The sequence below is a fragment of the Podarcis raffonei genome, chromosome 4, assembly GCF_027172205.1.
Source record: "Podarcis raffonei isolate rPodRaf1 chromosome 4, rPodRaf1.pri, whole genome shotgun sequence".
Classification (NCBI taxonomy): Eukaryota; Metazoa; Chordata; class Lepidosauria; order Squamata; family Lacertidae; genus Podarcis; species Podarcis raffonei.
In genome coordinates, this window is record NC_070605.1 from 27,006,165 (window position 1) to 27,029,657 (window position 23,493).

General features: G+C 45.1%; 1 protein-coding gene across 5 annotated transcripts in view; it reads right to left on the reverse strand.

The window, feature by feature from the left end:
* The window catches only part of ATP8A2 (ATPase phospholipid transporting 8A2), a 318,241-nt gene extending 298,907 nt beyond the window's left edge, over positions 1 to 19,334 (reverse strand). For 3 of the 5 annotated variants that reach the window (XM_053385918.1, XM_053385917.1, XM_053385913.1), the window contains exon 1: positions 19,135 to 19,333. Coding sequence is in view for 3 of the 5 variants with exons in the window: in XM_053385913.1 (XP_053241888.1) it covers positions 19,135 to 19,210 (76 nt within the window). In the remaining 2 variants the exon portion in view is untranslated. Of the gene's footprint in view, positions 1 to 19,134 lie in introns of all 5 variants that reach the window. The other 2 variants (XM_053385915.1, XM_053385914.1) reach the window with 1 other exon arrangement.
* Positions 19,335 to 23,493: the final 4,159 nt, after the last annotated feature.

Sequence of the window (23,493 nt, forward strand, 5' to 3'; positions counted from 1 at the left end):
GAATAGATGGGTAACGAATTCTCATCAGCCCAGAGGAGACCTATTCGTTTTAAGCATCAATTGTAACAGTAGATTAATGCTTAAACAAACAGTTCCACCACGTGTCCATTTGCAGCAAAGAACAAATGCTGATTTGAATGAATGAATGAATGAATGAATGGGGCAGGGGAAGAGCACCTGAAAATTTCGTGCCAATAAGATCAAAAACAGAGACATGACCTGAAAACCTAGGACCATCCAATGCACAGCAGAGGTCTATCATGAGAATTAGGCTCAGGGAAGAGCCTTCAATATCTTATTTGGAAAGAGGATACACAGAAGCAGGCGGGCAGTGGGTACACAATGTGCCAGGGCCCTAGTCAGCAGGGGATGTGCACTCTTAACTTTCATATACTGTATATATGTAAAGAGGATGTCAGCCAGACATCTATAAAGAACATGAAATTTTGCAGGTATTCTGGCCTGGGCACCAACAGGTACCAGTTTTATAGGCTGTGGTGTTAGTGTTCTGGCTCGGGATCTATCTGTCTTTCTGCGACTTAAGCATAATGTAGGTTTCTGTCAACTAAAAGTATACAACCAGGGCAGCCATACTAGCTTTGCTGTGCCATCTTGTGGTGCTTGGCTTTGCATCCTGTAATTTCAGGATGTAAACCAATTATGTTTTCCATGAAAGCTATTTCTTATGAAAGGTAATATAGATGAGATACTCCAAAGGTCACATTCTTTTCTTTGGTGTTATGGCCCAGGCAACTTCAATTTAATGTCTTTGTTTCCTATCCAGAATATAGCCTAAGGGGAAACCGTCTCCAGAGAAAACATCTCAGCTTCTAAGCTGACTTGTTTTTTCCTCCTTCCACCTGCCGAACTTGTCAACAAAAGAAAGGGGGGGGGAATATAGCATCACATGAAAACAATGAAACTTACGAACTAGACACCTGCCCGCAATGGTCGAATGGTTGCAAAAAAGTTTCACATAATGCTTTGTATAGTTGTTGGAAGCTGAGTTAGGTGAAATCTAGAGACTTGGGGTTGTAGCCAATGCTAGTCTTACTCAGGATATACCCACTGAAATTCATGGACATAACTATATCTTAAAGCACAAGCAAATACATGGTAACTTCAGAATTAACTGCATAGCATTAACTACATGCTGGCTGGGACTTTGAGTCTAACCGCATCTGGTGGGCTACAGATTCCCTATTTTTGCCAGACAATCAGACAGTTACAGGTACCATACATGGTGATTCCTAGTCATTTGAATCCATCCTAAGAAGTCAGATGTGTGTGGACGAGTGGGTGGTGGGCAGCAGAGCTTTCTCCTTCATTGTATTCTGGTGGGATAGAAGTTCCTTCCAGAGAAGGCAGGTCAGGAGTTTCAGAACCACGGAGAGCTCCAAGTGAGCAACTTATGGAGACTGGGGCCTTTTAAGCCTCTGCCTCTAGACTATCTCTCCCTTGCTCCATCCCATTTTGGAGAACTTCTGGCCTGAAGATGGGTATTCTCCTATGTTCCACAGTATCCTGCCAGATGTGTGCCTTGCACCACTGAACTGGTAAGACAGAAGGCATTTGGTTCCTCAGGCTCAAGGAAGGTTCTGTGATGCTTCTGGCTATGTCCCTATGGGCCCTGGTAGTATGAGAGGTTTTGGGGTGGGGTTCTTGTCTAAACAACCTGAGTCACAGTGGTCTCTTGATCACCAACAGTTGGTTCACAGCCCTGACTTGGTCCTCATTAGCTAGGGCCTCTGCAGTCTCTGACTGTATCTAGATTGCTGCTGGATTCTGGGGTTATAATACCCATTCCACAGTGTGAACTACCGTAGTACAGATTTAGCAGCAAGAAAGGGGCACAGTGTGGATGTTCTATTTTGCGCTAATAGCACGTTTTTGCCTTTCTTTCCAATATGTCTTCTAGCTGAAAGGATTGTGGAGATAGGGTAGCTAGAGGCTTATCTTGTTGGCCAAATGGGGGAGACCAGCTGGGTCTCACCAGGTTTGTAGGCCAGAGTGTTCCAATCCCTGGTCAAAATGTTTCCCCATCTGTAGACTGAGTGCATTTACTCATGCTATTTTTTCCCCAGCTGTCATAGTTCACTTCAGCTGAACTAATGCATCTTCCTTAGGCTGGCTTGCCTAAGGCCACCTACTCGCCAAAAAGACCCCACCCCAAACAAAACCCCTGTGTTCCCATCCAACAACTTCATGTTGGAGGGAGTGTGTATTATAATTGCTGTGGATCCAACCAGAGGCTCCTACTGCCAAGTGTAGACATTCTGGCATCGTGAAGATTTTACTTAGTCTAATTCACTGCATTTTTCATTACTTGTCTCTGTTTGCTTTGTTTAATCATTTTATTACAGTAGGACTGTTTTATCAAAAACTTATCTGAAACTCCCTCAACCAGTTCACACAACCTTTTCTGAGACACAAGATTTGCCAAACGTGACTTCTCCTGCCTCCTCACACCATTTATTGGAGTAAAATAGTCTTGTAAAAGCACAGGTTGTATTAAGATCCCAAACTAACACATCCTGAAAAAAATGCTTGTAATCTAGGGTTTCTCAGGATGTGCTCATCTGTGATTTTGTATTAGAGCAGGGATGAGGACCGTGTCACCCTCCAGATGTTGTTGGACTCTCTCATCACCTCTGACCAGTGGCCATGCTGGCTGGGGTTGGTGGGAGTTCGAGTCCAACAACATCTGGAAGGCCACAAGTTCCTTACCTCCACTGCACAGATTAATTCCCCATTACCTTTATTAAGTGAATACTAATGACCCATTTGCACCTTGCTAGAATAACCCTTTTATCTGATCTCCAGTTCAGATGACACCAGAACAACAACGGAAGGCTCCAGCACTGCTGTATTTTCTAAAAGGCTGCAAAACCTTGTTTTGTTGCACCTGTTGGTTTTACCTATACAGTATTCTCCCCCCCTTTTTTTTGGTAAAGCAGTTTTTTATTTATTTATTTTCATCTTTTAGTGCATTTTAACATCGCTGCATTGAGATATAAATTTGTTTACATTAGAGAACATGGCATGCAACGATTACATAAAATTAAAAATAAAACAACAAAAATACTGTTGTTTTTAAAATTATATTCTATATACGTTGTTTCCCTTTTTCTCTTTTTGTACACTGTCATGATATTTTCTTTAAAAATGGACAGTTCATAAGATTAAAATATTTGAACAATTTGTATATGCTTTTATTGCCATTTCCATTTGTATGTGTGTGATAGATTTAAGTAAAGAAATAAGTAGCTAGCCACAGTTCCCAGGGTTCCCTGTGAAGTGGGATTGACTGTTAAACCATTCTGAAAATTGCAACTCTTTGAGCGGAATGGGGGTCTCCTAACAACTCTCAGCACCCAGAATTTTCAAAATGGTATCAAAGTGCTTTAAGTGGGCAGTGCGAATGTGGCCTGTTAGTACCCACAAACTCATTGCCCACAGTTACCTGTGGTTTCACTTAGCTTTATGTGTGAACGGAACCTGCAAGTGCTTCATCACACACCCAGTACACAGAGCAAAAATCATATTTACTATTCACCGCATGATCAGCAGCTGCCTGGTGGCAAAGTAAATGCAGACTGCACAGCGAGCTGGACAGGCAAGGAGAAGCAATGCAGAATCATTTTGCACACATTCCCAACCCTCTACAGTGGTACCTCGGGTTACAAACACTTTGGGTTACAGACTCCACTAACCCGGAAGTAGTACCTCGGGTTAATAACTTTACCTCAGGATGAGAACAGAAATCCCGCGGCGGCAACAGGAGGCCCCATTAGCTAAAGTGGTACCTCAGGTTAAGAACAGTTTCAGGTTAAGAACGGACCTCCAGAACGAATTAAGTTCATAACCAGAGGTACCACTGTAATTTGGTCATGTAAAGTTAATATTTTACCCATAGCAGACACGAGCCATTAGCTGGTTTTAAAAAGTGAGCAGCGCAGGCAAAAGGTTATATACATTCTGTGGACCTCAAAAACTTATGATGTGTGCAAGCTCTTTAAACCTCACATCGTTCCTATTTCTGGGGTGTGGATGGCAAGAGCATAATGGCAGTTATCTCCTAGTTATATTTAACAAACTGCTGCCTTAAAAAAAAAAGCTTTTGTCTGCAACAATCTACAAATCTTTACAAATGCTTTGATGGTTACAAATCTTAGTTGCTGCCGCTCATTTCTGATCTTACCAAGCAAAAGCCACCCCCACCCATTCTCTACCTCAACCACTTAACATTCCTTCCAATTTATTATTAACTCTGTTGTCAAATATGACTTTTTGTAGGAATCTCAAGTACAATGTGCTCAGAGTAAGGTAAGGTGGAATGACACAAAATATGCTTTATGCAATTATTTCCACATGCTGGCAGCCTGCTTCGCTAAGAAACAAAACCCATGACCTTGTAAATGCACACAGGAAATTTGATGTAATTAAAGCAAATACTTTCCTGTGTGGTAGTTTTATATTAAGAAGTGTGCACATACCAATTTGTGCTGATTCCAGCAGGAAGGGGCTATTTGGTTCATCAGTTCCAGTTAAGGGTTCTAAATTACTCTGCCTAAGGCTGTGTACACATTACGTCTTTTGAAGCAATTCAAAGCACATTCTTCTCCTCAAATAATTCCCATTTCCCTATTTATATTAATATATCTATTATTTATTTTGCTTATTTATTTATAAATTGCTTTGTGGTCAGAAGCTATCAAAGTGGTGTAGAACAAGATAAAGAGAGTTAAAACATTAAAAAATAAAAAACAGGCTCTAAAAAAACAATAAAAACACACTCAACAAACAATAAAATCATTCCTAGATATGTGCAATTAATATTCCATAAAATGATTGGATTGCACTTCAGGAAAAGACTTCTTAAAGAAAACATCTTCAATAGCTGCCTAAAATCAAGATACCAGTTGCCCATTTATCAACACAAAACAACCCCACAATGTGCCTTAGGATGGTGTGTTTTGTGGGGCCTTTTACAGTTGGCACCATAACAATAATAACAACATAATTAGTTACACATCCTTCCCTGTAAGGTCAAAGGATGGGTTACATCTAAAGATAGTACCATACAATAACCCAAATATAAAGAACTTCACTCCCAAAATACCACATAATGCATGCACTTCAACAAAACAGATGGTATATAAGGGGGCACTAACAAGAATAGTTCAAACTTTCCAAGGCCAATGAGAAAGAACCGCCTCTTCAATGACCACCTAAAACTTAAAAGAAACAGTGCTTGGTGCACCTTCATCTGGAAGAAGTTCCACAGTTTGGGGGCCATTACAGAGAAGGCTCTGTCACCAACCATTAGGCTTTACACCTCTTTCACTGTCACCATTCTTTGTACAGCCGACAAAGCAACCTTTCCTGTGACTGTTAAGGATTCTACACTCTTAATTGGTTAAGATTCATTCCTGTATTTCTCATCTCTTTCTTTTTTCCCTAAGACTTTCTCACACTTCCATTGCCTTTTGCCCTCTCGCTTTCTCTCCCGGCAATTTGTCTTGTAATCGCTTTGTTCCCCAGGACACGATCTACCTGTTCTATTTTAAACCTGCCTTTGCTACCTTTAATTATCTCTCACATTCAGATCTTGGTCCTTGATCCTTTAATTGGCTTCTTTTTAAAAAAACACCCCACAACTCTCTTTGATCCCTTGTATCTTCCTCCATGCCAAATCATTTTCTATTTAAGGACAGCATGCGCACAATCTTTTAATGTTATATTTACCATTTGATCAGTTTCCCTCCCAACTGCAGTTGGATTCCCTTGTTTAGTTACAGACTAGAAAACTGCCCAGTGAGTCATCAACCGTGAACCTGATGCTCTCACTTGGGGTTATTTAAACCAGAGCTTTCTGAACTGTGTGTCGCGACACATCAGTGTGTCGGCTGCAGTGTGTAGGTGTGTTGCACGAACGCTCTGCATGCTCCTCCCAGGGTTGGAAAGGGGTTTGTTTAACCTCTGGTATGCTAGTAAAACTGAATTACTGTGTCGCAAAACGATGCATGTCTAAAAACATGGAAAGTTTGGAAAGCTCCGATTTAAACGATTCTTCCACCCTTGCAGAGGACTTTCTCCTAGACTGGTGCTGCTGCTGCTTTAAAAGCTCAATGTTGATGCCTGGGACCTGGAAAAACTGTATTTATTCCAGCCTTGTTCAGTGAGGGCCCTTCCCCTTCTTCATCTCAGTTGCATTCTTGTTTCTCCAACTAATCCAGTTCTATTTGGGGGCACAGAACTCAGCCAGAGAAGGGACTCATGGCTTAAGACTCACAATCTTCTTAATGTAGTCCTTCAGCAGTTAACGTCTTAGCCTTCCTTTCTTAATTTTTAACCTTTGCAAAATGACACAGGGAAAGAGGCCTCCAAGGCTGGCATTCCATGCACCGGCCAACACAGAACCCACATGCAAATGAAATAAGATGCTGCCATAATGCAGCCTTTGCCAGCCTCAAAGGTGTTTTGGACTACATCTCCCATCAGCCCCAACCAGCACCATGGCTCAGTGGTAGAGCACCTGCTTTGCATGCAGAAGGTCCCAAGTTCAATCCTAGGCATCTCCAGGTAGTCCCCTAGGAATGTTCCCTTTCTGAAACTCTGAATAACTGCTGCCAGTCAGTGTAGACAATACTGAGCTTCTTATGTCCCTATGTATATAGGTCATTTGTTATTTTGTACATGTGTACACTTGAGCCATTGACCATTCTGGTATACAGTGGTACCTCGGGTTAAGTACTTAATTCATTCCGGAGGTCCGTACTTAACCTGAAACTGTTCTTAACCTGAAGCACCATGTTAGCTAATGGGGCCTCCTGCTGCTGCCGCACCACTGGAACACAATTTCTGTTCTCATCCTGAAGCAAAGTTCTTAATCTGAAGCACTATTTCTGGGTTAGCGGAGTCTGTAACCTGAAGCGTATGTAACCTGAAGCATATGTAACCTGAGGTACCACTGTACCTTGTTTTGTATTTTGCTATTTATTTAAAATTATAGTGCATTGTGTGGTTTTATTTTAGGTCATTTCTGATCTGTAATAAATTATGAGGCCGGTAAAAAAGAGCTTAATGCAGATTAAGCATGCTCAGAAGCCAAAGAACATTGAGCATTGGAAAAGAAAAGTAGGCAACTGGCTGGCTGGTAATGGCTGGTGAAGAAGATGTCATGGTTTCAACAGCCCAAGAGAATTCTAAATGCTGCTGATCAGCTGGCGGAAGAGGCTAGCAGGGAGAGAAGACAAGGAGTGCAGAAGAGGAAAGGAGCAGAGTAGAAGGTTTTCTCTCTCTCTCTTTCTCCATTGTCCTGTGCTCAATTTCACTCTACCCTTTTTCCTGCTCTAGGAGAAATGACCAAAAGAGAGCAAAGGAAGAGGCACAGAGATATAAAAAGAGCAAATATAACGATCTTATTGTCTGAATAGATCATTTCCTGGTTCACACTGAGATAATAGTTTTAACTGTCCCTGGACAAAACTGAGAGCTGAACACAGAAATCAATAAAGAAATCCTAGATTTTAATGTGGGCAGAAGTGGACAGCAGTATCTCTACCCCACCGCACCCCCAAAAATTAAAGATAGCAGCAAGCAGAGGCATTATTGCTCTTACTAACTCAGCTTCTGACTAGTATAAAATATTTTTTTAATGTAAATTCCAGGCCCTTCTATGATAAATTGAACCTGCAAAGAGTTTTCAGTTGTATCTTCTGCCACCCAAATTCTGGCAGCTTGTTAACGGCACAGAGTAGGCCTGGTAACTTGTGCTGCATGCATGACAAAGCAAGCACAGACCTGATGCCATAGCCTGGACAGATACACCCATCCTACATTTTCAACAGATACATCTGTACAGCTGAATGAGCGCATAGGTTAAAAGTTGTATTGATCTGCTTTTGATCACTTAAACCATTAGCAGTGGTTACAGATGGCTCTACTCAATTTGTGAGCATCACTGCAGAGAACTTCCAACATTCTGCCAAAGAATGTGGTCCTCTCCAGATGTTGTTGGACTACAACTCCCATCAATGGCATGGGATAATGGGAGTTGTAGTTCAGCAGCATCAGGAGTGGCATCATGTTGGATACCCCTCTGTTATAAGGTCCCGGCCATCCTTCTTCTTAGGTCACTTTCTGTAATAGTTCCTTCCTCCACACATCACACATGCAATGTGGCTGCCATCATGCTCTGATGTCATGATCTCCCTCCTTATAGGCACATCATATGCACAGGATGGTGACAAATTCTAAGGTTCTTGCTGCTCCTAATTGCTAACAAAGCACCACCACTAAAGAGCAATGGGGTGCAAATCAAGTTGCAGGTTGGAAGCTGCATGTGACCCAATCATACGCTGCAACTGGGCATCCAGACTGTCATTCCTGAAGTGACAACAAAAGCAGAGTTGGGCCCACAAGAAGACCAGGTACAATCAAGTGGGCAGACTCAACTGCAACTGAGAGCAGCTTAGTCTTCTCTGTAGAGACCACTGGGTACCACTTTGCCAGGGGGCTGTTCTAACCTGGAGCCAGCCTTGGGTGTCGCCTATCTCTGCTTATGGCATGCTGCAGCCTGGATTGTAATAGCTGACCAGGAAGTGGAGGCAAATGGCCACTTTCTTGGGCAGAGGGCTGCACTGCATGGTTTCTAGGTGCCAAACGTGCAACTGCCCCAGTAAATCATGGTGGAAACGTTTCGTAAAAGGTGCTGGAACTGCAGGAAACCTGGTTTCCACCTTCTGTAGAAGGGTAGGTTAAGGTTAAGAACTATCAGTATGAAGCTTTTAATAATACCGCTTGCAATCCCTCCCAAAAGCTCAGCAGGGAAAGGTCTGGGTCACAGAGCAAATGCAGACAGACTCAGAAGTTAAGTATATGCCAAACAAAAGGAAAGCAAACCTCATTCATAACAGAGGCCAGAGAGGAATGCTGCTCATATTGATGCTGAAGCAGTAACATCCAGGGAGGTCTTTTAAAATGAATATGCTGCTGCAAAACACCCAGCTCTTACATGCTGCCCTTTTCATGATGCCTTCTGTGTACACATTGGCTCCTTCTGCTAATACGGGCCAGGATCTCAAGGGCATGGACTGGCTGGATGCAGAGGAGAGGTGGTGGAAGGCAACCCCCGGGGGAGACAGCTCAGAGTCCAGGAATTGGTGGTGACTGATGACTGAGAAGGTGAGAGGGGGAATCAAATATCCTTGGTTTTGAATCTACCACCATATCCTTGTTTCTATTATCTGTTCCCTAGAGATGATAACACTTACCGTAATGCCAGGCAAAAGACCAGCAGCCAGTGTTATGCAATTATTTGTTTGCCGTCAAGTCAATTGTCGCAGCCCAAATCTGGCCCACAGAGCCACTTTCCCCAAACCATGCCCACCAGCCTCACACCTAATGTCATATTTGGCATTAGGTATGGGGTACTTGGAAACCCTGCTGGATCAGCTACGTGACCAAATTTCCCACATGAAATCCCATTGCACAGCTGGTGCTTGCAGAAAGCAGGCTGGGGTTCTGCTGATGGGGAGTGACTTCAAGTCTTTTTGATTTGCTACACAATAGTTATCCATGGGAACACGATCATGCAGCCGATCCCTGCAGGAAGCATAGTAGCCTTTATGGCATCTGCGGTTAGTCAAGTCTTGCAACGGCACCAGCATTCGTTTTGATCACAGTCCATTTGCATTCCGGTCCAGATGCACTGTTAGAAACTTCCCTGAGGCGTTTTAAATAGCATTTGGGGCAGAGCATTCAAAACAAGAGGCAGCCTGGACCATAACACCATGCAGTGTTGAATTCCCCATGCATTGGCTCTTAGGAGACAAACTACCCATTTAGAATAATCATGTGGTCAAGACTCTGATGGGGCTTTGCCACACCCAGATGCAGGTGGGATGTTGCATGTTTAAAAACTCAAGTGTACCAAAAAGACTGCTTGCAAATAGCAATACTTGGCTGCAGTCTAGTCTTCCCATTAGAGGGTTTTTTTCAACCTATACAGAGGATAGTACTTTATACACAACCCTCCACCTGCAGTCTGAGGCAGCAGGCAGGCGGGGGAATCAATGACTACCAAAAGGAAGCTAAAAACCAAGCAGGTGTTCATGAAAGTAAAAAAAGACCTTTGATATTGTTTGATCTGCGCATCACTACTGCAGAACAGTGCAGCATTATACTAAGCCACACACACACCAGACTAAAAAGGTGGCATTGAATCTCTCCATCTAATTGGCACCAGACATTTGAGGTGATACCTTGTTAGAAGTAAGCATTATCATTTGAGGAACTCATTATCCTCAATCTGTTACCCATTTCATAGATTCATAATGGGAACACTTGAACCGACGGCATAATATACTCTTTATATAGGTGTGTCATTTCTGATTCAGAGTTGATCCACTGAAATTAAAATCGCTGTTGATTACAGAGGGCCTACTCTGAGTAAAAGTTTGTTGACTACAACCCATTGGGTGGAATCCTATGTAGTGCTAAGGAGACTGTTCTGCTAGGCAAGCAGAAATGATTGAACAATCTCTCACCCCCCTGGACACTGTTCTTCAGGATCACCCAACGCTTTAGAGTGGATTTAGTGCAAGCACAAGAGGCAGAGAGAGGGGAAGCCCCATTGCACTAGCAGGAGTCCTTGCAGGGTCTTCCACTAGTGAAACTGGTATTTCAATCTGGCCCATTATATTGCAAGTATTGTATTATTACAGCTGTCTGAATCGGGTGAGAGACAGTATATGGGCATTTCGCTCTCTGTGCTGACAAATCATGACAAATCACCCAAACTCATGTCTATTCTGCTAAACATGAGAGACTAACGTGGGTTGATTCCCTACCGCTAGAAGGCAAAATCCGCATGGAACATGGAGTGACAAGTCTGTTATCCCCAGGCTGTTTACAGTTTTTCATATTGATTTCCCAAGTTCAAACCGAGAGCCACATTGTTCAAGGGGTAATCACTTCCAAGCCTTCATGAAGCCATCCCTGCACACTTCTGCACTTAACTGAGGCAGTGGCCCACCATTTTGGCCAACTCTGAAAATCACACCATGGGTTCAGTTCAAATGTAGCAGTAAGTCATGGCTTGTGCCCAAATATGACTACAGGTTTAACGGGATGGGCTTATCAAATATGCCATCTAGGGCCCTTTCCTACATCACTGCCCCACTGGCACCACCTGGCAACAACAGAGACCGGTAGCACACCTTTTCAAAGTCCTACAATGTCCCCAATTTAGTGTTACTCCAAGGAGACATCAGAAATGTAAATGGTGGTTCCTGCCTGTCCATTTAAATTTCCCATAATGCCCCGAAGAGACAAAGAATGGGGGGTATTGTGTGAAATTAAATGGTGGATCCCTAATCCAGTTGCCTGCTGCTTGTTATCAGTGGCAGATAAAGGGGAATCCAGGGAAGGCCTCAGGAATGAGCCTTGCTAGAGCCCTGGGGCTCCAGAAGCTATACAGCAATGCTACGTGGTGACACAGGGCCTGTTTGTGCTAACCAAAGTTTAAAGTCGGATTTTCAAATGTGTCTCACACAGAGGTAAGCCATGGTTTGTGTGGCTTTCTTCCCAAACAATAGACACTAAGGGCCATGGTAACCATTGATTTAGATGTAACACCCAAACCATAGTTTGCTCAAACAGCTGTTCAGCAGCCATGGTTTGTTGGAAAGAATTATCATGCTTTGCAAATCATGATTTGCTGCTATGTAGGAACTACCAAGTTGTGAATTTTCCATTGCTCACAAAAGCAACACATTTAGACAGTAGAATTTATTTCTAAAAAGGTAAAGGACCCCTGGCAGTTGAGTCCAGTTGCAAATGACTCTGGGGTTGTGGTGCTCATCTCACTTTACAGCCGAGGGAGCCGACGTTTGTCTGCAGACAGTTTTTCCAGGTCATGTGCCAGTATGACTAAGCCGCTTCTGGTGAAACCAGAGCAGCGCACGGAAACGCCATTTACATTCCCGCCGGAGCGGTACCTATTTATCTACTTGCACTTTGACATGCTTTCGAACTGCTAGGTTGGCAGGAGCTGGGACCGAGCAACGGGAGATCACCCCATCGCGGGGGTTCAAACCGCCGACCTTCCAATCGGCAAGCCCTAGGCTCAGTGGTTTAGACCACTGTGCTACTGAGATATAAGACTGGTGTTCCAAAAGAATGCTATGGCCCTGATTCAAGGAAAGTAAATGTGTTTAAGCTTAAGTCAAAATGAAATAAACGGGATGTTAAATTAGTAGTGACTAACTTCTCCCATTGATTCATGTGTCCGATTGATTTAAATGAGACTTAAGTGCAGTGGACTTCCTCTGGATCAGCAGAAGGGGCCTTTGAGACACAAAGTCTACTGCAGAGTTGGTGCTGAACTGTTGCAAAGAAGAATGCAAATGTAACTCCCCAAATGAGGCATCCGTAGAGGGGAATACACATTTTCTCAACCGTGATGAGTTGTTTTGCAGCTGGGAAATGCACCCCCTACCTCCTGAATGGCACATCCATTGCTGTGTGGAGCGACAGCTGGCACAACAATGTAAAGACTTGGAAAAACAACTCATTCTGTTGTGTCAAAGAAAAAATGAAATCAGACCAATCGGGGGGGGCGGTTCATGGACACCCTGGAAGCCACACGATGCTCCTAGATTGTCACTGGAGGCCCAAGTGGCTTTTGCGGCACAGCATGCCTTTCGCCAGCCCAGGTAACTTTTCCCTTGCGCACACAAGCCCACAAAGTTAGAAGACTAGCACTATACTGGGAAGTACAGACAGCAAAAAAATTCCCATTAGCTAAATAAGGATAATGGCTTTGCACCATCAGGTCGCCTAGCATTTATAGCTCAATTTTGCAAACTTTGAAAAGGGATACTGTAATTACTGCTTTGATACAACAATATTTTGACATCCCCTGGATGGAGATCACAAAGGACTGGAACAGCATTTATTTATTTGAATCAATATTAATGGTGTCAACATCTGACCTCTAGATTTTTTGCAAGCTTCAAGTGATGCTTTTTTTGGGGGGGGGGGGAGAAATGCACTTTGCAACCACCTAGTGTGATATTGACAACAGCTTATTTTTAGACAACTTAAAAGAGCCAGGAAGGAAAGAATGCATGTCACTGCTCTCTGTGGCTTCAACGAAAAAGAGTTGTAAGCATCTTAGAGAATAACTTAAATTTAAATCAATGTGCAGCCTCTTATTATGGTCTTATTTGGTGGCACTAAAGCATGGATAGGAAACCTGGGACCCTCTAGATGTTGACAGCCTCCAACTGCTACCAACCTGAGCCAGCATGGACAATGGGCAGGGCTGATGGGAGAGAGACTCCAGCAACATCTGGAGGGCACCAGCTTTGGGAAATACTGACCAGCGTGAGGGATGGAGGTGGAATTTGTTTGGTACACAGTGGACTCAATCAATTTGATGTTGGGACTGCAACTAGAAGAAGAAGAAGAAGAGTTTGGATTTGATATCCCGCCTTTCACTCCCTTTAAGGAGTCTCAAAGCGGCTAACATTCTCCTTTCCCTTCCTCCCCCACAACAAACACTCTGTGAGGTGAGTGGGGCTGAGAGACTTCAGAGAAGTGTGACTGGCCCAAGGTCACCCAGCAGCTGCATGTGGAGGAGCGGAGACGCGAACCCGGTTCCCCAGATTACGAGACTACCGCTCTTAACCACTACACCACACCGGCTCAGTCAGATTGTGCACATTCTGTGATCTGCCATGAAATTTCAGTCCCTAAAAGCATGTACACAAATAAGGATTGTATGTAAAAAAATAAACAAACCAAAAAACAACAACCCACCTATAGAAAAGGTGTATATTGGGGGGGATGCACTTCTACTCAAATGCGTATTTTATAGCATGTACAAAATGCATACAAAGGCAAGGAATTCAACGGCACACTCTTCCAATTGTTCCATCAGTGCAAGTATTTCAGCTTTCCCAATGGAACGATCCTGCCTTTGGCCTCTGCACTCTTCTGGGGATTGTCCAGAGCCCCCAGAACTGATTTGGGTGGGTGGGGGCGCACGAGGGGAGGAGAGAGGGGAACGTCCTGGTGCACAACTGTGACGCACAAGAAAACTGGTCATAGTCCTGTGCTGCCACCCACAGCAGAGCTCAATGGAGGGAGAAGCCAGCCAACCAGCCAAGTTTCGGGGGGGGGGGTACTTGCCTGGAGGCAGAGTTCATATACAAGGTCCAGTTCAGTCCTAAAGTCAGGAGTATCTAAGTTCACCTAGTCAGGCAATCCGGGGGTCAAGAAAGCCGAGGGTCCAAGGTCACGAGAAGCAAGAAGCAGCAAGGTTTGGTCAGGAATCACAAATGTTGTTTCCAGCAACTGACTAAGGCTAGAAACCCTGCTGAAGGATGTTGGAGCCAGCTGGTTCTCATCAGGAGCAAGAAGGCTCCTGATCATCAGCAGGTGGAGTGACTTTGCCTTCTGCTTCTTCAGGTTGCTGCCCAGCAGGTGAAGCCAACTCCTGGCCCATGACACAACTGCTGCTTCCAGCTAGCACACCTACTTAGTTGAATCTGGCCCATAACATGTAATGGTTCATGGGGGGATTAAGGGGGGGGGAAGCATGCATGTGAGGCAAAGTGGGAGAGTAGCAATGTTGTGCAATGATGTGCATTGCCATGGCACACCACACCTACTGATGTGAATGATATTCAGTGCTGCAACCTGCCAGAACGTCAGCCAGAAAGCCTCTGTCCATAACACAGCAGGTACTGCCGTGTGAAAGGGACATCAGAAAATGGGACAGAAATGCTAGCTTACACAATACTCCCTCCACCTCAATGTACTCCTAAGCACCTCTGAAATTTTTGCAACCTAGGCAGTTGCCTAGCCTGCCTCTATTGTTAGGCCAGCTCTGGTCTGAAATCTGCTTATCTGAAACATTTCTGCTTTGAAAACTGAAACACTCAAGGAAGCCAGCAAAGATTAAAAAAAATTAAAAACCGCAATCACCAAAAATATAGCAATTGAAAGAGGAAGAGTCAGCAGAATTAAGCAATGTATCAGACATGGTTTGGGCCCCCACACATTCCAGGAGGCTGCCAAATGACCCTGAGGACAGACAGTGGAACCATGGAAGCGAGCGGCAGTGGCCGACGAGGAAGTGACCAGCTGCCTCAGATCCTTCACATTTTACATCACAGCATTGTCATGATTACAGGAATAAAACGGAAGTTTTGTCCCTGTTAAGCCAGGCTTCCTCAGCCTCAGCCCTCCAGATGTTTTTGGCCTGCAACTCCCATGATCCCTAGCTAGCAGGACCAGTGGTCAGGGATGATGGGAATTGTAGTCTCAAAACATCTGGCGGGCCGAGGTTGACAAAGCCTGTGTTAAACACATTAACTTGGGAATAAGAAGCATTGTGTTTTAGAAAAGGGTATGTTTTTAAAGTAATAATAATGAGATGATGAGCATCTGATATGTAACCGTGTACATGCCTGGTTAGCCTTTCCCCAGGTATAAAATGTATTATTATTTTTTTAAAGAAAATTGGCAACTGCATTGGCAATTGACGCCAGCCCCAGTAGACCCCCTCCCCATCACCTGGGTGGCCATCTGACAATGGGGCTGGGCTTATGGGACCAGATTTTGATTCCAAATCCAACCTAAACTGCACCACTGTATAAGCAAGGACTAAATCTCAGTGGTAGAGGGCATTCATTGTTTCAAACACTAGGTTCAAACTTCAGTGAGAAATCCCTTTAGCAGCTGCCAGGCAGACTCAAGAATACTGGGTAGCAAAGACCAGTGGTGTGATTTCAGTAAAAGGGAGTAGTACTTTACATTAGTCCACTAGGAGTTTCATCAAAGAATTGCAAGGAACAGCTAAGGAACAAGTCAGAAACATTAAAAGTCATGTAACCCAACATAGGTTTCATGGACACAGCCAAATTCCGGAACTAGGGAGGAGAGAAATTTCTGTCATTCCCCAGAACAGATACTAAACAGTATGGGCACTGACCCGACGCAACAGCAAGTTTCAATGCAGGTACAGCAGTGTTTTTCAAATGACTTTGCAGATGCAAGTAGTGAACAGATGCCCTTAGCGGACTGTGCTTCCCCGAAATATATTTCATGAGAAAACTCTCCCAAATGCATGCGTTAAATGAACCCAGGCTGATTCACTGTGCTTCCTTGCGTCAACCCTAGAGAGGAGCACACCTCCTAGGAACCATCTTCTCTCTAATCTCCTGCCTGCAACACCTCCACTGCCAATAAATTTTGGGTGCTACCTGAAAGCTCCTGAAATGTGACCTGGGGACAAGATGTAAGCTAGACGAGTGAAGTTTGAAAGCATAAGAGGAACGAAAGTCAGTGGCAGAACACATGCTTGATGCATATAAAATCCAAGGTATCCAAGGTAGTGAATCTTTTTTCAGGCTGAGGGCCACATTCGCTTTTGGGGCAACTTTATAGGGGCCACATGCCAGTGGTGGATGGGACCAGAGGCAGAAGTAGGCAGGGCAACCAATGTAAGCTCTATCTTAGTACATGATGTGGTTCCTACACACACACAGCTGTCTAGTCTCCATCCAGACAAGCAAGAGGCATTATCAAGATTTCAGGGACATATTCTAGCCAGGCAAAAACATGTAGGGTGTGAAGCAGAGCCAGTTAGGGGTATGGCCTGGAGAGTGGTCCGACGGCCATATGGAGAAGGTTGGAGGGGTACATTTGGCCCCTGAGTCTGATGTTCCACACCCTTAGTATTACCCTGGCATTTCCACTTAAGTTGTAATTTCTTAAACTGTGGTGGGAGTACTGGCAAACGGAGTCTTACCACAAGGCAAGGTGAGGTAAGCCCTTCTGTTGGCATCTTTTGGATGCCATGAAAGGCAATAGAGAGGGATACGGGCTTCTATTGTCTGAAACAGAAACAGACCACTTTCAGATAACATCGGGCATGTTGGAAAATTCTTCTCCAAAGATCCCTGCAAAATGAATAGGAGCTGCACAAGAATGTTAATGGGCTCTTGCACCTCAAGTCCATTTCCATTGGCCTCATACATGACAACCGCCCAAAGGATTGTGTTCTGTGTTCATTATGTGGGTGGGGAGGCATCTGGATTTGCTGCCTTCTAACCCCAAAATGCACCAAAGCAACCTAGGGCTAGCCCTACAGTTAGGCAGAGTGAGGTGGCTGCTTCAGGCCGCAGTTGCTGGGGGAACGGGGAGCTGCAGCATAGCATGGCAGGAAAGAGCTGTCCAGCACCACCCAAGCCAAAGATGGAGAACCTGTGGTCCAGGGTGGAGAAAGCACAGGACCCGGGGAAAGGATAAACACACACACATGCACACTGCCATGGCTTAGATCAAAATCAGAGCTGCTCTAAAGTAAAATCAAAACCATCCCGGAGAAAGATGGAAAGGAAGGAAGGAAGGGGCAAGTTCTGTTAGATGAGCTTTAATATCTCTTCACCAACACGTTCAGGAGTAGAATGTTCACAGAGAGACTACTGGGAATGAGAGAGAAACTCGATTCAGCTTGCACTGAAAGGCAAACCTACCTAATTTTCACTTTCCAGAACAACATATGAACCAAAACACAACCACCCTTCAAAATCCACACTTCTCCAGATTTTGCAGTTGCAGTTCTCCAGCCAAGCAATGCTTGCTATCTATCTATCTATCTATCTATCTATCTATCTATCTATCTATCATCTATCTATCTATCTGTGAAAGTAACACTTAAAAGTGCATTACATTGGGGAGAATTGCTTTGCAAAACTGTGCACATTAGAAAAAATTGCATACTGCTAAGACTTGCATATCAGGAGAAAATCACATTAATATGATGGTGAATTTTCATGAGGCCTTTGCTGAAATAAATAAATTGCAAACTGGTACAAAAATGTGGAGAACTGAATTTGGACTTATTAGCAAGGCAGCAGTCACGGGATGCACGGGTTGTAGTCTGGATGAAGGAACACAAATGTCATCAAATGCCTGGTCATCAATTGCCTCGGACAGAGAGCAATGGTATTGTGTGTGCATACACACACAATTTAGGATACAGGCCATCATAAACACACCCACACACCCATACCCACACCCATGAAATTAGGCCATCTGTCCTTAGAATAGATAGTGCTCATTGATCTATATGTGCATATGTGACCGCTGATCTATATGTGACACTGACCTATGTGTGCATTGGTCTGTATTTGCATATATGCATTTTTGCATTTAGCGTGCAAGGTTGTGCATGTTTTAATGCAGATTATGTGTATAATTACTGGGACTGGAGCAGGAGAGCAGGATAATTTAACCACCTTTCCCACTGCTGCAGGTCTGGAGGAAAAGCCCTACTCTGAATCTAATGTTTACATGCGGAAGGAGATGAATCACCGGGTGCACTAGTTATATGCACAAAACAGCGCACTGGTGGGTTTATGCTAATCTCTCCGCCAGTCAGTGCAGGCTTTGCTATTGCTGCTGCTGGCTGACAAATTGACAGGTTTCGTATTTTATTCAATTTGCGAACCGGCCAGAGCGGCAGGCAAGCGCAAGACATTAAAAAAAGCGCAAACGAGCCGGGTGTTTTAAAACGCACGAGCGCGCACTGTAGCGAAAATCCCCGGGCCGGTTTGCAAGGGTCAATCCGGCATCAGGCCCAGCCACGAGCAGAACCCTCCCTCTCCCTGGAGGACGCTAAAAGCGAAACTGGAAACCGATCGATCCGGAGCAGATTGGCAATGACCCTTTCCCCTCCCTCTGCCGCCCATCGCACCATCTCCCTTTCCGAAGAGCAGCTCTTTTGATTCCGCGCCCCCCCCGAATGCCCTGGCCTGACCTCATCCAACCAGGCGGGCAGGAAGGTGAATGATGTCACGAATCCCCAACCCGGTCGCCATGAAATATGCATGGAATGAGCCTCGCGCTTTCTCTCTATCGATATAAATATGAAATGGAAAGCTCGCGCGGGGAAGAAGCGAGAGGCGGCTTGCTGCTGCGCAGTGGATGCAGCGACGGCGGCGCGGGGATAATAAAGACGCGGAGGAGGAGGAGGAGTGGGGGGCTCCGGGGGCGCTTCTCCCTCCCTCCGCTTCGCACCCCCCGACCTCCCCGCGCCACCCCCCCCCTTACCAGCGGCCGAGTGGATCTTGGTTTTCCTCTGCAAGGACATCTTCAGCGCCTTGTCGAGGCCGCTGGGGTTCGGCATGCTGCAGCAGCCTGGCGCGCCGCGGCTCAGCAGCGCCCAGGCAGAGGCGGGAGACGAGCCCGGCGGCCGCCTAGGGCTGCGACAGCAGCGGCAGGAGGAGAGGCGGAGGCGGCGGCGGCCGTGACGACCCCGCCATCCACTCCTGGCCGCTCGCTACCTCGCGCGCGCAGCCCTCTCCCGCGCGCACGCGGCGGCGACGACGCCTCCCCTGCGGCTGGCGGGCGCTTTGGCCTCGCTTCTTGAGGGAGCTGCTCAGCCCGCGCGCCGCTTTTGGCCTCGGCTCTCCGCTGCGGCTCTTCGAAGGGCGAGGAGGGAGGGGGCGAGCGGGAGTTATAGGGCAGCGCCAGCCACCTCTGCGGGGAGAGGGGGGGGCCTGGCCGAATGGAAGAGGAGGACTGGGGGGCGGGTGGTCTTCGCGCCACGCGCCGACTCGCCGCAACCTCCCGTCAGCTGCGGAGGAAGGTCTCCGCTCCGGCCGCCAGGGCGCACGTGCCTCATAAGCAGCCTGCAGCGCGAGGCCGGGAGTTTGGCGGGAAACGCGCCCGCTGCACGTGGGAAGTGTGGCCTTTGGGTGCGGGAGTCGTGCCCGTGCTGCGGGTAGTGGCGGCGGGGGCAGGTCGTGTCCGGCAAGAGGGACAGAGAGCTGGCGAAGAGCAGTCGCTGGCCAAACCATGTTTTGTGAATATATATACAGTGGTACCTCGGGTTACATACGCTTCAGGTTACAGACTCCGCTAACCCAGAAAGTTAAGAACTTTGCTTCAGGATGAGAACAGAAATTGTGCAGCGACGGCGCAGCGGCAGCAGGAGGCCCCATTAGCTAAAGTGGTGCTTCAGGTTAAGAACAGTTTCAGGTTAAGAACAGACCTCCAGAACGAATTAAATACTTAACCCGAGGTACCACTGTGTGTGTGTGTGTGTGTGTGTGTGTGTGTGTGTGTATATTCATCTTATTTATTAAAGTCCTACTCCGCCCTTCATCCAAAGATCGCAGAGCGGTTAGCAACAGAAATAATTCAAAAGGAGAACACAAAAGTTCTGGCCCTTAGATGCTCAAAGAGCGAATTGTCTCCAGCAGGGGTGCCAACTTGAATAAAATGTTGCTAGATAATAGATCAGAAGACATTTGAATGGCAATACTACCCATCAACTTGGGTGGGGGCTCCCTCAAATATTTTTTGGGGGGCTGAAGGGTCCTCGGCCCCTAGGAGTTGGCTCCTCCTTTGCCTTTTCAAAATGTGGGGTTTTTTTGTGGAGGGGTGTTATTCGATGGTTGTTTTTATATTGATTACTGGTATATGTTCTCTGTTTTTATATTTTGATTTTGTTGTGTGAACTGCCCTGAGACCTCCCGGTATAGGGCGGTATATAAATTCAATAAATAATAATCCTATGGCTGGCAAAGAGCCTAAACTAAATGCTTTCTGAGGCATTTAAAATTTTATTTATTAAATCTGTACACTGCTCTTCTTCTGAAGATCACAGGGCGGTTCACAACATAATACAAAAGGAGAACACAAAAGTTCTGGCTTCAGGATGCTCAAAAAAAAAATGAATTGTCTCTGGTTTCAGTCAGCAGGAGCCCATCCACTCACAGTGCCAGCACAGTTGCTGTGTTCCTCTTGACGGGTAGCTGCTGGTGGTGATTTATGGCATTTTTGTTTTATTTCTAGCTGCAGGGAAGAGCTCTAGCTCAGGGATAGAGTGCCTGCTTGGCAGGCAGATAGGCCCAGGTTCAGTCAGCAGCATCTGCAAGAGAACTGCTGCAAAGGCGATTCCTCCTTGCAAACCATGCCCACCTGCCTCACACCTGATGCCATATGAGACATCAGATGTAGGGCAGGTGTCCACATGGAAAGAAGGGAACAACCAGGACTTAAATTGAGCTCCCAATTGCTCCTTTGCTGGAGCAAGGCGGTCTGAGTGACTGATATATCATTTGCAACGGGGGCGGAGATGCTGGTGGATGGATCATAAGTGGGTTTTTTCCTCTGCAGATCGGTGGGCTATCTCTCCATTTCATGTTTGTGGAAAACTAATAAAATACTCGTGCAATGATACAAATTAGATTTATTGTTTCACCAAACAGGTTAATTACAGTGGTAGCAATTGGTCTCTACAGCCACAGCAGGCACTGTAACTCTCCAATGGCACACTCTTCCATTGTCTCTTGAGACAAACGGATGCCAACAAAATAAATAGTTACAATAAATAACTAATGGACTGTTCGTAAAATTAAATTGACAGCAGGAACTATACTGCTTGCTGGGACTCAAAGAACTGATTGTTAACGTAAACATTAAATAAGAAGACCACCAGTAAACAGTCTTGCCTAGAGTAGGAATCTCACCAGCCAGCTGCTCTTCAATTCCCACATTGATGTATCTATAAAGACAGTATTGATTCTTTAAAAAAGTGTAGCTGTATTGGTATTCTATAAACAGTGTGATTACTTATGTCAAGTGGCAGTAAGATATCCAGAGATTCCATAAGAACATATTTGGGGACATTGGAGAGATTTATTTACAATATGGCTTTGGAACAAAGCCCTGATTGGTCGGTCTTCCTCTTCCATTTTTTAAACAAGGCTCTTGCATTATTTGACCCAGACTTCTAGTTTGTTCAGGTATATGATCTGTTATGCAGTCTGGAAGCAACATTTATTTGTTACTGTTTTTTACTTTTCTCCCAAAGGAGACCAGGGTTCCATGCACATAACCCAACAGACCGTCAGAATAAAACTGAAAATAATCATGTAAAAACCCCATAAAGCAGTAAATTCATGCACATTTCAGTCAGCAGAGTTACCTTAGAGGGCTCTCACCTGTGGCTCCTAGAAGCTATCAGCATGCAACAGCTACCACATCCCAGGAAAAGGCATCGACAGGCCAGCCAAACCAGATTAGGGTAGCCCTTGATGAGTTAGGGACTTCCCCTCCATGTGAAAACAGGCTGCAGCAAATTGAGTGGATGAGACCAACAGTGTATCCAATGGTCAAGAAGGTGGTTTCTGCATGTGCTGTAGGGGGAAACTGTACAGATAAGGAAAACTCTGATCCTAAACTTTGTCTGCCTTGAAGGATATCTTTGGGAGAAGAAAAGACAAGGAGTAAACCCTACACAAATCTGGAGTTGAGTCACTAAAATGGTTGGATGGTGCCTTGTAAGCCTCCTTCTGACAACTCCTGCAGCCAGGCTGAGGTCGAATGTATTGTTCTGGCTTCCTTTGGGCCAAGAGGGAGTCTTGTCTGGGCAGCTTGTGCCCGGAGGAGGTTACTTTGGTGCTGTTAACGCAGTGGTTTGGCTTCATTGTCTCTCAAGACAAACAGATGCCAAGTAGTAATAGTAGTTTGAACCAGTGCTTGGACTCTTACATAGGGCTATTCTATGAGTTTTGAAGCTCAAAATTGTAACTCTATCTCTGTCTACAATGGTACATTTCAAAATCACTTGTGCATAAGACACACTACTTAGCTGCTATATGTGGAAAAGTATAAAACTATGAGAATGTCTTTGGTAAAGATTTTAACTTGACTTTGACTATAATGAGTAGAGCGGTGGAGTGACCTTGTAATTGTCTTTGTGAGTTATCAAATGGGTTTGTTGGACTGCTTCAGCTTATACACAGTTCAAGGGAGCAAAGAAAACAGGCATTTCAGCACCATGGCTAGCTCTGCAGTGTTCAAAGCAATCAGATGTTGTGAATTATTTCTTGATCAGCACTTGGATTATCATCTAGGCTTATTCACATTTCCTCCACCCTTGTAATGGTTCAAGCAGCATATTCCACAGCAGTGCTTCTATGCTTAAGGACAACATTTTTGAATGCAACGTGGAATAACATTGCAGGACAGGTTTATCTCTCTGATTTAGGCATGACAACTGCAGCCTGTTGCAAAATGGTACGGTTTAGAAAGCTGCCACTCCATTCTACTTCACTCCTAGTTTTCTACTGCCCTCAATAGTTAGTCAACATCCTGTGACTTTCAAGCATGCCAGGCATGTATGGTTCATAAAAGGGCAACGAAAATAATTGAGCAGATAGCTTAACTTCCCTGTGAAGAAAGGTTGCAGCATTCGGAACTTTTTATTTTAGGCAAAAGGTTAATGAGAGGCGACATGATCAAAGTTTATTGGCACTTTCACAGGTGCCACATAATACCCGTACCACATCTGTAAGAACTTTATCATTTAGGGCAGTGGCACTTTGGCATTCCCTGCCTATTGATATCAGGCGGACACCTTCACTGTATTCTTTTCAGCTCCTGTCAAGTGGTATACAA